The following is a 15,098-nucleotide window of genomic DNA, read 5'->3' on the forward strand; positions in this document are numbered from 1 at the left end:
GGAGTGATCCAAAAGGTTCTAAAATTCTAACAGTAGTTATATAATTCTGTAAAGACACTAAATATATTATAGACTACCCAGTTGTGTGCTTTGAAAAGGAGATTTTATGATATGTAAGTTACATTTTGATAAAGCTAGTTTTAAAAGTTCAAATCAAGTTGAACTTATTAACTGAAAGAGCAAGACAATAACTATATTTACATTCCTGACATAGTCTTACATGAGCACATCTTATTATTCTTTAACGTGATCTTTACTTAGGTACAGCTTTGTTTCTTTGTTGGTTTTCATTCACCACATCTGAGCATCTCCCTCATTACTCCATTAACCTTCACGGCTCTCATTTTGATGATGTCATAATGCTTCCTGATCATGTATTTATAGGTTGCGTCTAAGTTCTCTTGATTATAAATGATCTATACGTGAATTAGTAGGTCTCTACAGTGGTTTTGTTGTTGTTGTTTTGGTTGGTTGGGTTTTTTTGTTTGTTTGATTTTTCTGTTAGGTTTATTTTCTTAAGAATTTCCATACCAAGTTACTGAATCAGAAAGACTCGCAATGCTAGACCTTTTTCAAATATAAATGCATGTGGGGCAGTCCTCAAATTTACAGTCTTTCTGCCTCTAGCTTCCAAGTGCTTGGATTACAAAACATGCATGATTGTGGTCATCTTAAAAGTTTTAAGATTTGCAGAAAAGTTACAGAACTAGTGTGAGAAGGGCCTCTGTTCCCCTCACTCTGTTCTCACCACCGTCAGCATCTCATGTTACAGTGTCAGAAGTTGATTATCCAAGAAAGAAACACAAGAACATGGTTTGCTAACAAGTAAACTTCTGACTTCAGTTATATTTTTACCAGGTTTTCTGTTAATATCCCTGGGCCCAGTCTAGTACTTAATGTTATAATCTTATTTCTACTACATTATTTATTATTTTGTATGTGTATGTGTTTATGTGTAAAGGCATGCATACACCATGGTGCACATGTAGGAATTACAGGACAGCTTATGGGAGTTGGTTCTCTCCTACACAGTGAGTCTCAGGAATTGAACTCAGGCCATCAGGTTTGGTGGCAGATACTTTTTCTCAGTATGATTTTTGAAATTTTAATTTAACACATATAAAATGGTTTCACATTGTTTTCAGTCTTGCACCCTTTAGGAGCGTGTTCCTCATTATTTTGTTGAACACTAGGAATCAATCTTCCAGTCTCTCCTTCTTTCATCCTTCTTTCTTACAAAGTAGAAACACTTCTTTGTGATTATACTACAGAAAATGAAAAATACGAATGTAACCTTAAGGAAACATTAGTCAAATACACTGAGAGACAATATCCAGTCAGATAACCTATATTCTTAAGGAATGTCAAGGTCAAGAATGGGAAAGAAAGGCTAGCCATCTACTGCAGATTAATTGAGACTCAGGAGACACGAGCCTAAACTGAATCTTCAACCTAGAACAAAGGTAACTAGTTATAAAGGACATTATTTGGGCAATTGACTAAAAACTATGAACTGCAAAATAGGAACAAAATGATATCTGCATTAAATTTTCCAATTGTAGTAATGAAGCCCACTCACTGGGACAAAGAGTGCCCTTGAACTCAGGAAACACAGAACTAGTGTACATATGTAAGTATACACACACATATGTATAGAGCATGGAAGAATGGCCAATAGGGAAAATGCAAACAATTGGTCAGCCTTGTTAAAGAGTGTTAGGCTATTTTTTTCTATAACTGTTGTAACTTCTGTGAGTTTAAAATTGTATCAAATTTCAAATTCTCAGACATAGATGTGCTCACACACATTACTTCAAATAGACAATGACAGCTAGACATTCAACAGACCAAATTAAAACCTTAGGACCTCCCTCTTGAGTTGTCATAGATCCCCACGAGTTGCCTGGTTGAGTGATGTCCCACTGTGGGCCTTCATTTATATGTGCAGTTAGGGCCATCTTACTGTAACTCTTAACTTACCACAGGCCTGTAAACTCTGATAACCTCGTTCGTTAGTGTCTGCTAGAGCTTGTGAGGAATTAGAATGCAGAGTTCTGGGAACTCTGGTCATGCTGGGTGAATCAGAGAACACTGAACCTACTGCTTCAGCGAGCTGCGCTCCCTCTGCTGGGGGCAAACTTGTGTTAACAGAGCAGTCATTGCTTTCACTTGCCATGGGGTGGAACCTTCATGTGCTACTTCCCCTCACTGTACAATGGACATTTTAACTTGTCTGAATTTGGGTTGGCTCTCTGGGTTTTGTCCAGTGGGAATGGACCTGAAGTCTTTTGTTTCTCTTAGTGGGTCAGAAAGAGAGAGGTTTGAGAATTACTGGTTGTGGGGAATTACTCAGTAATGCTTCAATTGGTCTTTGCTTTGTGGCTTTTTACACCTGAGCTATAATTGGCCTATTGTTAGTGTCTTGGTCTGTCTTAGAACAAAAAAAGTGAGAGACCATTAGAACTGCTGAATCCTCTGTTTCCTGGGGTTAGTCGACAATCTGGTAACTCCCTAACTTGGTCTTAAAAGTAAAAAACCAACGGACTCCGAGACTTAGATTTGTCACCTTTGATTTACCTCAGATCACTATTAATAACTACTGCTATGCTTCCAATCAAGGCCTTGGCACAGTTGGTTAGAGCATTCCATAGTAGCCTATTCCTTGGAACCATCTATATGAACAGTTTGTTTGTTTGTTTGCTTGCTTGCTTGCTTGTTTGTTTAGAATATGGAAAGAATTTGAGCAAGAGTAATAGTAACAGGTAATTTTTTTTAAAGATTTATTTATTTATTATATGTAAGTACATTGTAGCTGTATTCAGACACTCCAGAAGAGGGCGTCAGATCTCATTGCGGATGGTTGTGAGCCACCATGTGGTTGCTGGGATTTGAACTCTGGACCTTCGGAAGAGCAGTCAGGTGCTCTTACCCACTGAGCCATCTCATCAGCCCAACAGGTAATTTTTACTTAGCAGTGATGCTGTCTCTGGGATGAAAACTGAAGAACTGAAATTCAAGTAGGTCTTGTCTGTCCCACATTTTCATATTCTTCCACATCATCATTTGGCACAAGCATACTTTTCCTATTTTTTTTTAAAGAGTTATGTATGAATGCTCTTTCTGCATGTACAGTTGCATGCCAGAAGAGGGCATCAGATCCTATTACAGATAGCCACCATGTGGTTGCTGGGGGTTGAACTCAAAACCTCTGGAAGGGCAGACAGTACCCTTAACTGCTGAGCTATCTCTCCAGCTGCCCCCCCCCTTTAATTTATATATTGTGTATACAGTGTTCTGCATGCATATAGACCTGCAGGCCAGAAGAGGACACCAGATCTCATTACTTATGGTTATGAGCCACCATCTAGTTACTGGGAATTGAACTCTGGAAGAGTAGCCAGTGCTCTTAACCTCTGATCTATCTCTCCAGCCCCCTCTTTTTCTAATCTTAAATTAGACATATGAATCATTTCTCGGTAAGCTCATGTTTGTTCACTCCTCCCTAACTTTTTACCTAAGGTGGCTGTAACTTTTTATATTCTTTGCAGTGATAACTCTGCTGTCCTTACATCCTTAGCTACACTTGTTATTTTTTTTTAAGATTTATTTATTTATATGTAAGTACACTATAGCTGTCTTCGGACACTCCAGAAGAGGGAGTCAGATCTCGTTACAGATGGTTGTGAGCCACCATGTGGTTGCTGGGATTTGAACTCTGGACCTTTGGAAGAGCAGTCGGGTGCTCTTACCCACTGAGCCATCTCACCAGCCCCTATTGCTTTAATTCTAACTGTAGCAGTTAGTGTGGTCTGATTCTTTGTGTCCTAATACCAGTTCATATGCTGAAAACCTTACCCTGAGACCGAGGTATTAGAGGTGTGGTTAAGTTAGGAGTGCAGAGCCTTCATACTTGGTTCTAGTGCTCTCTTGAAAAGACCTCTCAAGAGTTTGAGCCTTGCACCACATGAGGACACAGTGAAAAGGCACAGTTCATGAAAAAGAAGCCATGAGCCTGTGAAGGGGGCAGTAGTAACATGAATCTTCCCACTGTTGCTGTCAGGGCTGCATTTGAGCACACAACCCCGGCCTGAGGTGGTGGTAGGAAGCCTACCCTATTTGCTGCGATGTCATGGAGGGTGGTGGAGGAAGTGGCAACAAATCCACCAGTGGGTTAGTTGGCTTCTTTGGAGCACAAGGAGCGGGTTACTAATACACTGACTGGTATGAACCCCCTGTCTCCATATTTAAATGTGGATCCATGCTTTCTCGTTCAGGATACTGATGAATTTTGCCAACTGGAGCTAATAAAACCCGAGGCAGATTTGAATTAACTTTCTTTACCATTGGAGGATATTGCATGACAGGGGCTGCATTGGGGCAGTGAATGGTCTTTGATTCAGATTGAAGGAAACCGCATGGCCTGGTCCAAACCAAGAAATGTACAGATCTTGAATATGGTAACTAGGCAGGGGGCACTTTGGGCTAGTACTCTGGGTTCCCTGGCTTTGCTCTGTAGTGCTTTGGGTGCTATCACTGAGAAAACACGGGGTGCAGAAGATGACCTCAACATAGTAACAGCTGGAACCATGATAGGAATGTTGTATAAATGGACAGGTGGTCTCTGAGGAATAGCACTCAGCCACCTGGCAGGGCTGACACTCACCAGTCTCTGTGCACTGTAAAACAACTGGGAGCGCATGAAAGGTTCCCTGCTCCAGCAGTCGCTCTGAAGATTTCTGCCACCTCAGAAATAGGGGACACTTCATAGTCATCCAGATTAATTAATATGTCAGTCTGGAGTTGCTTTCTCTCTTGTACCTACCATTACTTTGAACAATTAGAGAGTCTGATTTGCTATGACAAAGATCATGGATGGTTAGCTTGGACTGCACTGCTTGCCCTCAGTGAGGGGAAGCCAAACCCTTGGTGGCTCACTGAGTATGTGTTCTCTTCTCCTTTGGAGATGATCTTGCATCTCCTATCCCCAAACTGGAAAACCACTTACTCTCCAAATTCAGGCCATACTTTTATTACCATGTTAATTCATTTAAAAAATCTAAAACTTAATGTTGCCCTGTTTTCCAAACAAAGGGTGAAAATAGAACTACAAAGAGAAGAAAACAAAAGTAAAGAAAAGAGAAAGAGAAAGAGAAAAAAAAAGGAAAAGGAAAAGAAAAAGAGAAGCCTTATTGGACCCTAAATCTGCCACTACTTTTGATCTTGCTCTTTGTAGCCTCTATGACTGTGGGAAAGATATCTGATATTCTGAGCTCTCTACTCTTTTTTTTTTTTTTTTTAATGTGTTCTGTTTGCTCTATTCCACTGGGAATTTCTCACCTACAAGCATGGTAGTGATCTTTAGTTTTTTGTGAGTTCTTGCCTCGTTTTAGTGTGAAGAATCAGTTTCAGAGAGAGAATATTTCTTCCTTGCCTGTTTTTACAAGATCTTGGAAATGACTGGCATAAATCCTCCTTTAAACATGTGGTAAAATCCACTGTTCCTGGACTTGTCTTGGTGAGAAATTATGATCACTGAGTGAATCACTTGACTTATAAGTCTGTTCAGATTTTTTACTTCTTTTTGGTAATACCTTTCTAAGAATTTATTGAATTTGAGGCAGTGTTTCTGTTTATTAGTATAAACTTACTCCTGGATTTCTCCTAGATTTTTTAATGAAAGATTAGTAGCAAATTACCTATCCACTTACATTTCTGATTGTAGTGAATTGAGTCATTGCTCTTTTCTCTTGATGAGAGCATTCAAAAGGTTTTTAACTGGTTGATCTTTTCAAAGAATTGCGGTTTGGCTCCCTGCTTCACTGTTAGTGGCTCTGTTCTCTGAATGGCATGTTTGCTGTTATCTTTAGTCTTGCTTTGGATTTAATTTTCCTTTGGAAGCTAATGAGTATAGATATGTTTTGGTTTATCCTTTACTTTGTTGAACTCTGTTATGTAGGGTCATGCCTTTCATCTAATTTGGGAAGTTTTCTTCTTATTTCTTCAGAACTCTATTGTTGGAAAGCCTTGTGTGAAACTGTGCTGCTTAACCACCTTCAGAATGATGGGGTTTCCTAGCCAAGCTAAGCCAAGTCTTTTCCAGAGTCAGTCTGCAAAGAAGACTGACTCAGTTTCAGAGGGAGATGAAACAGATTTGCCAACATTCAACAAAGCAGAAATCTCAAGAAAAATATTACAGGGGCTGCAGAGATGGCTCCCTAGCATCTAATGTAAAAAAGCCCGCACTGTGCTATACATGTGCAATCCCAGCCTAGTGAACAGAGACAATGGAGATCCCTTTTACTGGTCAGACAGCCCCAGGTTCAGACAGACTTTGTCTCAAAAAAAAAAAAAAAAAGAAAGAAAGAAAGAAAGAAAAAATTGAGGAAGACATCTGACATCAATCTCCAGCCTCCTTGTGCATACATACATATGCACAAACATGGACACATATGCACATGACTCCCCCATTTCCTGAGCAAGCTGGAGCACCTCCCTCCAGCACTTTTTAAAAGCTAGATCCATGCATATTTCTCCCAGTTTGGCACTATTACAAGACTCAGACTGACCAAAAGTAAAAGGATTTGGAAATAGCTGTAGCTCTTCCTTTGTGGGGTGGGAGTCTGACGATGTTGCCAAGATGGTTGTGGAAACAATGAACAACTACCGTTTTGGTGAAAGACTTCAGCTGTGTTGTTTTATGCCAACAGAAAAAGTACATGTAGAGCTTTTTAAAGAGTAGAATGTGCCATTTCCTTCGCCATCATATCCAGCAGTGAAATGGGATAATCAGAATTGGAAATGTGGGCCAAAAATAGAAGAGTGATTTAAAAGGAAACAAAAGTTACTTCGGAAGAGATTAGCTGAAGAAAGAATTCATTATAGCGGTCCCCATCCGCTTTACCTTATATGAAAGAGGAGGTTTCAGGCTTCTAGAAGGAAAAAGAGAAAAGGGCTTCATGGGGCGCTCCTGACCCTTCTGTGAAGCCCTGCACCAGCCAGGGCCTAGCCAGTTTGTATGCCATTTTTAGAAAGACAAATCAGAAGTGGCTGAAACAAATGATGATAAAGATAATGGGATTGTTTTTAAACAGACTGTGTCCATTGTAAAAGAAAATATCCAAAAGCCTCCACACCTCTCCACTCAGATACAGGAAGACAAAGAGGCAAACCCTTCAAGCAATTCTGAGTGCATGCATATAGCATGTATTCTGAAAACTGTGATGTTCCCATTAAGGGGGCAGACTGTTTTCTACAGTAAAAGACAAGCATTGACAAGACTTTTGAGGTAAAAAACTGTTTGTTCTTGTGAGGAAGGAGAGTAGAGAGTGGTTTGGCTGCTGCACCCCTCCTGAAGTCTAGGGCCATGTTCCAGTGCAGTCACTTGGTCTGTCCTCATCCTGGTATCTTCTAGTTTTCAGATGTTATGGTTCCCCTTAAACTATAAAAGGATCACCAATAACTGTAACCTTTCATGACCAGCAAAGAACGATTCCCAGTCCCCTTTGACCATCTGTGTAGTGGTTGTGATTATTTAACCCAAAACCTATTGAGATTTCAGCATCTGGTGGCTGAAGCCGGAAGTTATATGGGAGTGAGAAGACAGTCCAGGTGTTAGTACAGTTTGTATTTGTAGTCAAATAATAATTCAGATTCAGAAAAATCTTCTTTCTATAAAAACATTACATTGGTTTTTGGTGAACTAACCTGATTTGGTAACTACCATCTTATGTTAGTATCATTAGTATGGAATTGTGTTCCAGATTCAAACCATGACTGAAAAATAGATATTTTTATAAAATTCATATATGAGCCATGCTTAGGGTTTTTAGAGAATAATACCTTTTCACTTGTATTTAACTTTCTGGTACCCTTGAAATGTGCTTATTCCAAAGTTGTAAAGATTATTGCTGCCTTCTTCCCCCATAGCCTTTCTTTTCATCTAGGCTTTAATGTATTTGATATTGTAAATGATGTTCTGAGGCTCAAAGCTTTCTTCGTTCTTTTTTTGTCTCAGATTACACAATTTCAGTCTACCTGTTTCAGCATTGCTAATTCTGTTTAGATCTGCTGCCGAGCCCCAAGTCTTCATTTCAATGATGGTTTAAATGATTTATGTCTCTTGTGCTGTGCTTTAAACCTCCGTTTTACTCACTTTAGCTCACTTAGCAAGTGAGCTACATCTCTAGCCCTATAATTTGTTTTGAGACAGTACCTCACTGTGTAGACAGTGTCTCACTATGTAGGCTGGGCTGGCCTGGAATTCTCCTTGAATTCCATGAGGCTGTCCTTGAAACCAGGGATCTGCCTGTCTCTGCCAGAGTGCCAGGATAAAGGCATGTCCTACCATACCCATGCTAGCCCTAAAATATTTTCAAATTCTTTTGAGATAGTATCTCATGTATCTCAGTCTGACTTAGTATCTCATGTATCTCTGTGTGGCTAGACTGGCCTTGAACTCCTTATTCTCCTTCTTCTACCTCCTAACTTCTGGGATTGCAAGTATACCTGGCTTCAGCCTATAATTTATGCATCTTTATAATGTTTTCTATTTGAGAACATTGTATTCTCATATTAAAAATCTCTTTCTGTCTCTGTCTCTGTCTCTCCCTCTCCCTTGTTCATCCCCCTTTTGAGGTTGGTCTCAGTAAACATATCTATTGGCTTCAAGGTCATTCATTCATCTGTGTGCCTCTAGAGTCAGGCTCTGGATGCTAGGATAGTTTTAATTCTATGGACATGGTTTCCTTTAACTGTTTAGGCTTATTTAGCTAGTTATAGATAATTTAATGTCTTTATTTAGTAAGTTTAATACTTGGACTTCCTCAGAGATAGTTTCTACTGATCAGAAATGCTTACTGCAATAGACCGTGTGGGTTTTTTTTTCCATTTTGTTTTCAAGTAATTCAATGTGGCAATTGTGAACGTTCTGCCCTCTCAGTATCTGTTGTTAATTGCCGTTTGTTTGTGACCTAGATATGTGGAATGTGTGTGTGTGTGTGTTTTATTTTGTTTGGTGTTTTTTGTTTTGTTTTTAGTTAGTTTGTTTGTTTTTGGGTTTTTTTGAGACAGGGTTTCTCTCTATAGCCCTGGCTGTCCTGGAACTCACTTTGTAGACCAGGCTGGCCTTGAACTCAGAGTTCTGCCTGTCTCTGCCCCCAAGTTCTGGGATTAAAGGTGTGCACCACCACTGCCCGGCGTGTGTTGTTTTCCATGTGTGGTCACTGAGGTTTCTATTAAATTTACTCAATAACCATTAGCTTTCTTTGATGCCTGAGACTAGGATTCTCGTCACCTTTGCTAAGAGTTTCTAGGTATACATTAGACTTATTCACACTCTGCTGAGCAGTTCACAGCTCCACCTTGGCTTTCACTTCTTGCTTAGAGCCTCAGAGTGAGCTAGAGGTGAGAGCTCAGGCAGTTACTTCATGGAAACTTTTTTTCTTGAACATTTCCTATAGCTGGGGCATGTGGGTAGTCATCTAGATAGAGTCCCAGGAGTATACTAGAACCTTCTGGAGTTCCTCAACCCAGTAGGCCGTACTTTGCGTGGTACTGCCTTGGGCAGCTTTCACATTAAAAAAAACTGGTTCTGATTATTTTCAACAAACTTGGCTTGGGATCAAAGCTATTTGCACTGGATTAGTTCAAAGCTGGGTCAAGTCAAAACAGTCTTTTGCATGGAGTACCCCCAAGGAACTACCAGATAGCCAAATGATGACTGTTGTCAGAAAATGGGGCCTTGAAAGAATTCTGCCTCCATTTTTTTTCCAATGGCTGGTTGGCTGGGTTTTCTCTGTGAGCACAGTGGTCAAGTTGGCCAGCACCTGCGAACCCAGAAGCTTACTGTGTTTTCAAGGTCTAACTGGTTCTCTTAAATAAATGCTCCCCAGATTTCTAGAAAGCTGGTCAAGTTCCAGAGTTCCAAAGAGCTTTTCAGGGTTCCTCAGCTCTGCTACAAAGCAGAGACTGTTTAGTACTCTTGATTTCGTTACCTTGCTCTGGCATCCTTGATCTGTGTGTTTATGGGTGGGGTGGGGCGAGGTGGAGGAGTGACTTTCGTTTTGTTATACCAAGATTAGAAGAGACAATGTTTGAAGAGACATATGGCCTGGATTCTGTTGTTCTCTCTTGACACTTCTTGTCTTGCAGTTTGGATGTTGGTATTTCCATCTGTGTAGGAAAGGTGCAGGTACATTTTTGCATCTCCCCAGCTGCAGTGTGGGCCTGTGGGAAGGAGTACTCCACCTGTAGGAGTGCTCTGCTCCTTCTGAAAGAAAAGCACTTAACTTCTGAAGACTTGTAGTTCAGCTTGTCACCATGTTCCCTGTCCCAGCCATGTTTTCTGCTCAGCTTGCCTCTGTCTTCTCTCTTTTTTCCTACCCTTCAAAGACCAGGCTCAGCGTTTCCCATAAACATACTAGTAAATCTAAATTACTTAAAAATTTCTTAAAGATGTTCAGGAAATTTTGATTTTGATATTAATATTCTATGTATGTTGTGATATGCCTTAATGTCATTATGAAGGTCACCACTGGTGGTTTTTATTTTCTATATAGCACTAGAAATAGAGTTTGAACCCTACTACTCTCTGTCCTATGTATTCCCCTGGTTTGCTTTTTTTTTTTTTTCCTGTCACATTTCTTTATAGCAGTGATGAATGAGCTCTGTATAGAGTGCATTCAAAACTCACCACTTTTTAGGGATTGGCACTGGGGTACTATATGCATAGTCAAAAATTTACTAATGCCATTTCCTTTTAGCCATGTACTTCAGCTGGGTTAAACACATGCTTTTGTTCTTCAGAAATGAATTCCATAGTTCATTGGCAATAGTTGCTGTGTGCAACAACATTGTATTACAGTAATAATCTGGACTATAGCAGAGCTGGCTAATTCATTAAGTGGGAGTGCATGTTTATCAGTGGTAGAAGTTGACACCCATGTTTATGCTTCCTTTTCCTCCTTCCCTCTCAACTTTATTGCTCATATGCAACATGTCTAACTCACACCTTTTCTGCAGGATGCAGTGCAGGCAGGAGTTAACTCGGGGACAGCTATGTCAAGAGGATTGTATCAACCAGCAACAATCTTTATGGGCCGCCAAATGTCAGCCATCTCAAGCATTGAAGATTTCAGTACAGAGCAGAAATCTAACCAACCCACAAAGAACTTTTCAATCTCTGACCCACATTCACACCAACAGACAGCCCAGAGCAGCTGTGTGACAGACAGCTGTGTAGTGCAGACTAATGGTGACACACAGTGCTTAAATAAGTCTGACAAAATACATGGAAAGACATCTCTTCAGACTGGTGAGAAGGCGCCAGTCACAAGCTATGTATTGTCTGCAGAAGAACAAACTCATTGCTTGGAGATAGGAAGCAGCACACAGCACAGCAAGAGTAATTTATCTGAAGGCAGAAAGTCTGCTGAACTCCATTCCTCGTTACAGGAAAGATTAAGTCCAGAGAACAGCATCACTGATTTAAAGTGTGACAGTTCCAGCAGATCAGAGGGATCAGACAGAGAAATACTGACACAAGAACATATTGAAGTCAGGGAAGAAAGAGCCGGCCCGCTGGTCCCCGTGATAGCAGTTTCAGAACACTGTACATCTGCAAAGAAGTGGGCTGGAGAGAAGCATTCTGCTTGGGAAGCTTCCTCAGGTGAGATGACAGACCGAGTTTGTTTGTTGATTTCTCTTAGTGCCTGCTTTTCTCACTGTGATCTATAAATTTCTCTTTGAACAAAGAAGTGACTTAATCAATGAGTTTCATCCTAATGACTTCTTATATGTGTTTATAGAAATGTTTCAAAAGATGAATTCACTAATTTTTAAAATCATGTTTTAAAAGCATTTAAAACATTTTTGAGGGTTGATAGTGTTCAGCCCTCAAAATAGACGGGGTGTCAACTTTTGAAAGAAAGGCTACCTAGTTCCTTTGAGACAGGGATTCTTACTGACCTGGAGTTCACCAATTCGTCTATGCTGAATGGCCAGTGAAGCACACAGTCTCCCTGTCTCGGCCTCAGCAGGCCTGGGATTATAAGCATACCATGGAGCCTGCATCTTTATGTGCATGCAGGGCATTGAACTCATAGCTTCATGCTTCTGAGGCAGGCGCTTTGTTGACTGAGCTATCTCCCAGTTCTGTGCTTCTGTGTGTTTGTTGCTTTGGGGTTTGTTTAGGTTTGGTTTGGTTTTTTGTTTCTGTTTTTGTCTTTTTCTTCTCATTTTGTCTTTTCAGTCTCATTGTGTAGCCCCAGGAGGCCTTGAGCTCTCTATGTAGACCATGTTGACCTTGAACTCAAGAGCTACTCCTACCTCTGCTGAGATCAAAGGTGTGCATCACAACACCACAGCTTTCTATATATTTTTAAAGGGATGAAATTCTGTCCCGTGTCCCTTGGACTCTCAGAATTCTGTGACCAGCAATGCGCACATTTCTCCTCTTGCAGATGATCTTGACCACGGGGACCCAAAGTCACAGAAGGCCTTCCTGAAACTTGAGGAAGAGCAGGAGGAGGAAAGCTCATGCAGCAGCAGCGACCTCACAGTTTCCGTCAGTGAAGATGATCTGATTCTAGAGAGTCTGGCGGCACTGTCAAATCCAGGAGCCAAGATGGTGGGTAAAGATGGAATACAGGCCTCTCGAGCGGTCCACACTGAACCAAGACAAGATTCACTCTTCACTGAATATGTTTTGCAGACCCAAAGCTTTCCTGATTCAAAAAGAGAACCCTCCCCAGATTCACCAAGACAGTAAGCCATTCTTTTTTTCATCATCATTCTATTTTCAGTTGTACATGTCTTTTAGAGTTCATCGCACTTGGAAAATATTCTTGAATACCCAGCAAAGATTGTTTAGGTTGTCTGATCTTATAAGTAGGCTTTTGGATAAACTCTCATTTCTTTCCTTCTTTCTTCCTTTCCTTTTTGCAAATTTTAAGGTAGCTTTTAAAAGTCTAAGTGTCACTGAACAGTGGTGATTGACCATTTATAATTATACCCAGGCAATCCTAGTAAATGTACAAGTCGCTTGACCTAACTCTTACCCTTCTTTTTTTCAACCCCCCACCATTATTCTTTTTTTTTTCAAATGATGTTGACATTTTGTCCCCAATAAAAGAAAAAAGTAACTGAACTTACTATTCAACTTTAGGAACTCAAAACTTTTTATCTAAATATACACTTAATCTTTGTATTGCTTTCCATGCTATCTTTTTTCCCCATGCCATTAAATGAGGTAATACTTGGCTGAAGATACAGCTCAGTGGTTAAGAGCACTGACTACTTTTCCAGAGGAGACCCAGGTTCAATTCTCAGCACCCACATGGCAGCTGACAACTGTCTGTGACTCCGCCCTCACACATATATTAGGCAAAATACCAATGCACATAAAATAAAAACAAATTATCAAAAAAGTTAGGTAATACTTACCCTTGCTTCTCTAAGTCAGACTTCCTTTTCTGGGTGTAAATATGAGAATCCCTGGTGTTCAATTAGAGCTTCAGTGTGGTACATTTTGGGCATTTAACAATGTCAACTCGTAAAAGGTGAGGTATGTGATTTTACAATTAATTGGAAAATTTGGACCAAATAGAAGTTTTTCTGTATTCTCTGAGTACTAGGTATTGAATACTTACTAGGTATTGAAGACAAATTCTGTGATTAAAACAAACCAATCAAATCTCTTTTAGGAGGAAAAAGAGCCTAAATAAATAGCTTAAGATAGGCCTTCCTGCTGGGTGGTGGTGGCGCACGCCTTTAATCCCAGCTCTTGGGAGGCAGAGACAGGCAGATTTCTGAGTTCGAGGCCAGCCTGTTCTACAAAGTGAGTTCCAGGACAGGCAAGACTATACAGAGAAACCCTGTCTCGAAAAACCAAAAACAAAACAACAACAACAAAAAAATAGGCCTTCCCTTTTATAAGTGAGTAAACTAAGACCAAGCCCAGGAATGTAGCAGTGTCACATAGACCTCGGGGCAGATCATGGGGGTGGGGGGTAAGCGAGCTTGCCTGCCTAACTCCTGATGCCCCCCCCAGAGAGAGAGAGAGAGAGAGAGAGAGAGAGAGAGAGAGAGAGAGAGAGAGAGCGCTTGCCTTCTAACTCCTAACCCCCAGCTTTCAGTTGCACCAACATGCTGATTGCTTCCATCCTAGCAGTGTGGGGCAGTGAATGTCAAAGTGGATGTTCTTTTAAGAGCAGAGTATAAGCCCTGTGCACAGAACTGGCTGGTTGCTCTCATTGAGAAATTGGATGTCTTGGAGAGAGAAGCCTGGAGGATTTTTCTATTATTGTGTTTCTTACATTAAAGAATTTGTAGGTGTTACATCATACAGAAGCACATCGGAGACTTTATGACTAGGGATTGAATGTGTCTATTTTGTGTTTGCAGGCTTGTTCCTCTGGTAATGTGCTAAGCAGGGTTGTACCTAGGCTAACTTAGGAGGACTGTTGGAGTAACCTTTTTTCACATGTGTGAAGGTGTGCCTCTGTGTTTTCAGTTGTAAATTCTAAATGCTAAATGTCGGCAGGATTTTGGTGTTGTTATTTCTATGCCCCAATTCTATGCCAGATTTTCCATTTGTATATATTTGTTCTTCCTCACCTGCCTAAGGCAATCTAGACCTGCATTAGATTGTCTCGATACTGATTGGTTGTAATAAAGAGCTGACGGTCAATAGCTGGACAGGAAGGAGGTGAACAGAACTTCCCAGACACAGAGAGGGACACAGGGGAAGAAAACATAGTTGGAGATTCAAGAGCAGACACAGGAGAAGAACAGGCAGCAACTGCAGCAGAACAGAGAAAGATATAGGCCTAGCCACAAGACAGGTTGTAGACTAGAATAGTTTAAGTTAAACACTAGCTGGAGACATCTCAGCCAAAGACCTAAGCTTTAAATTATACTAATAGCCTCTGTGTCACAATTTATACCACCAGTGGCTTGCAGAAAGTTCCACTATATAGGACTTGATTTTCTGAGGTAAAAAAGTTGGAAGATACTGAAATTAAGAATATTCTTTGTCCCAATCTCCTGCATGAATGACTTTTTCCTATAATCCTAAATCTAAGTACCTGAGTTTTTCAATA

General features: G+C 40.5%; 1 protein-coding gene and 1 pseudogene across 2 annotated transcripts in view; both read left to right on the top strand.

The window, feature by feature from the left end:
- The window catches only part of Kiz (kizuna centrosomal protein), a 113,861-nt gene that overhangs the window by 22,282 nt on the left and 76,481 nt on the right, over positions 1 to 15,098 (top strand). Inside the window, exons 5-7 of one of the 2 annotated variants that reach the window (XM_021151189.2) lie at positions 11,020 to 11,665; positions 12,459 to 12,625; positions 12,710 to 12,762. In XM_021151189.2, coding sequence (XP_021006848.1) covers positions 11,020 to 11,665; positions 12,459 to 12,625; positions 12,710 to 12,762 — 866 coding nt within the window. Of the gene's footprint in view, positions 1 to 11,019; positions 11,666 to 12,458; positions 12,763 to 15,098 lie in introns of both variants that reach the window. The other variant, XM_021151182.2, reaches the window with a different exon arrangement.
- LOC110285220 lies at positions 4,130 to 4,730 on the top strand (annotated as a pseudogene).

Source organism: Mus caroli, chromosome 2, assembly GCF_900094665.2.
Source record: "Mus caroli chromosome 2, CAROLI_EIJ_v1.1, whole genome shotgun sequence".
NCBI lineage: Eukaryota > Metazoa > Chordata > Mammalia > Rodentia > Muridae > Mus > Mus caroli.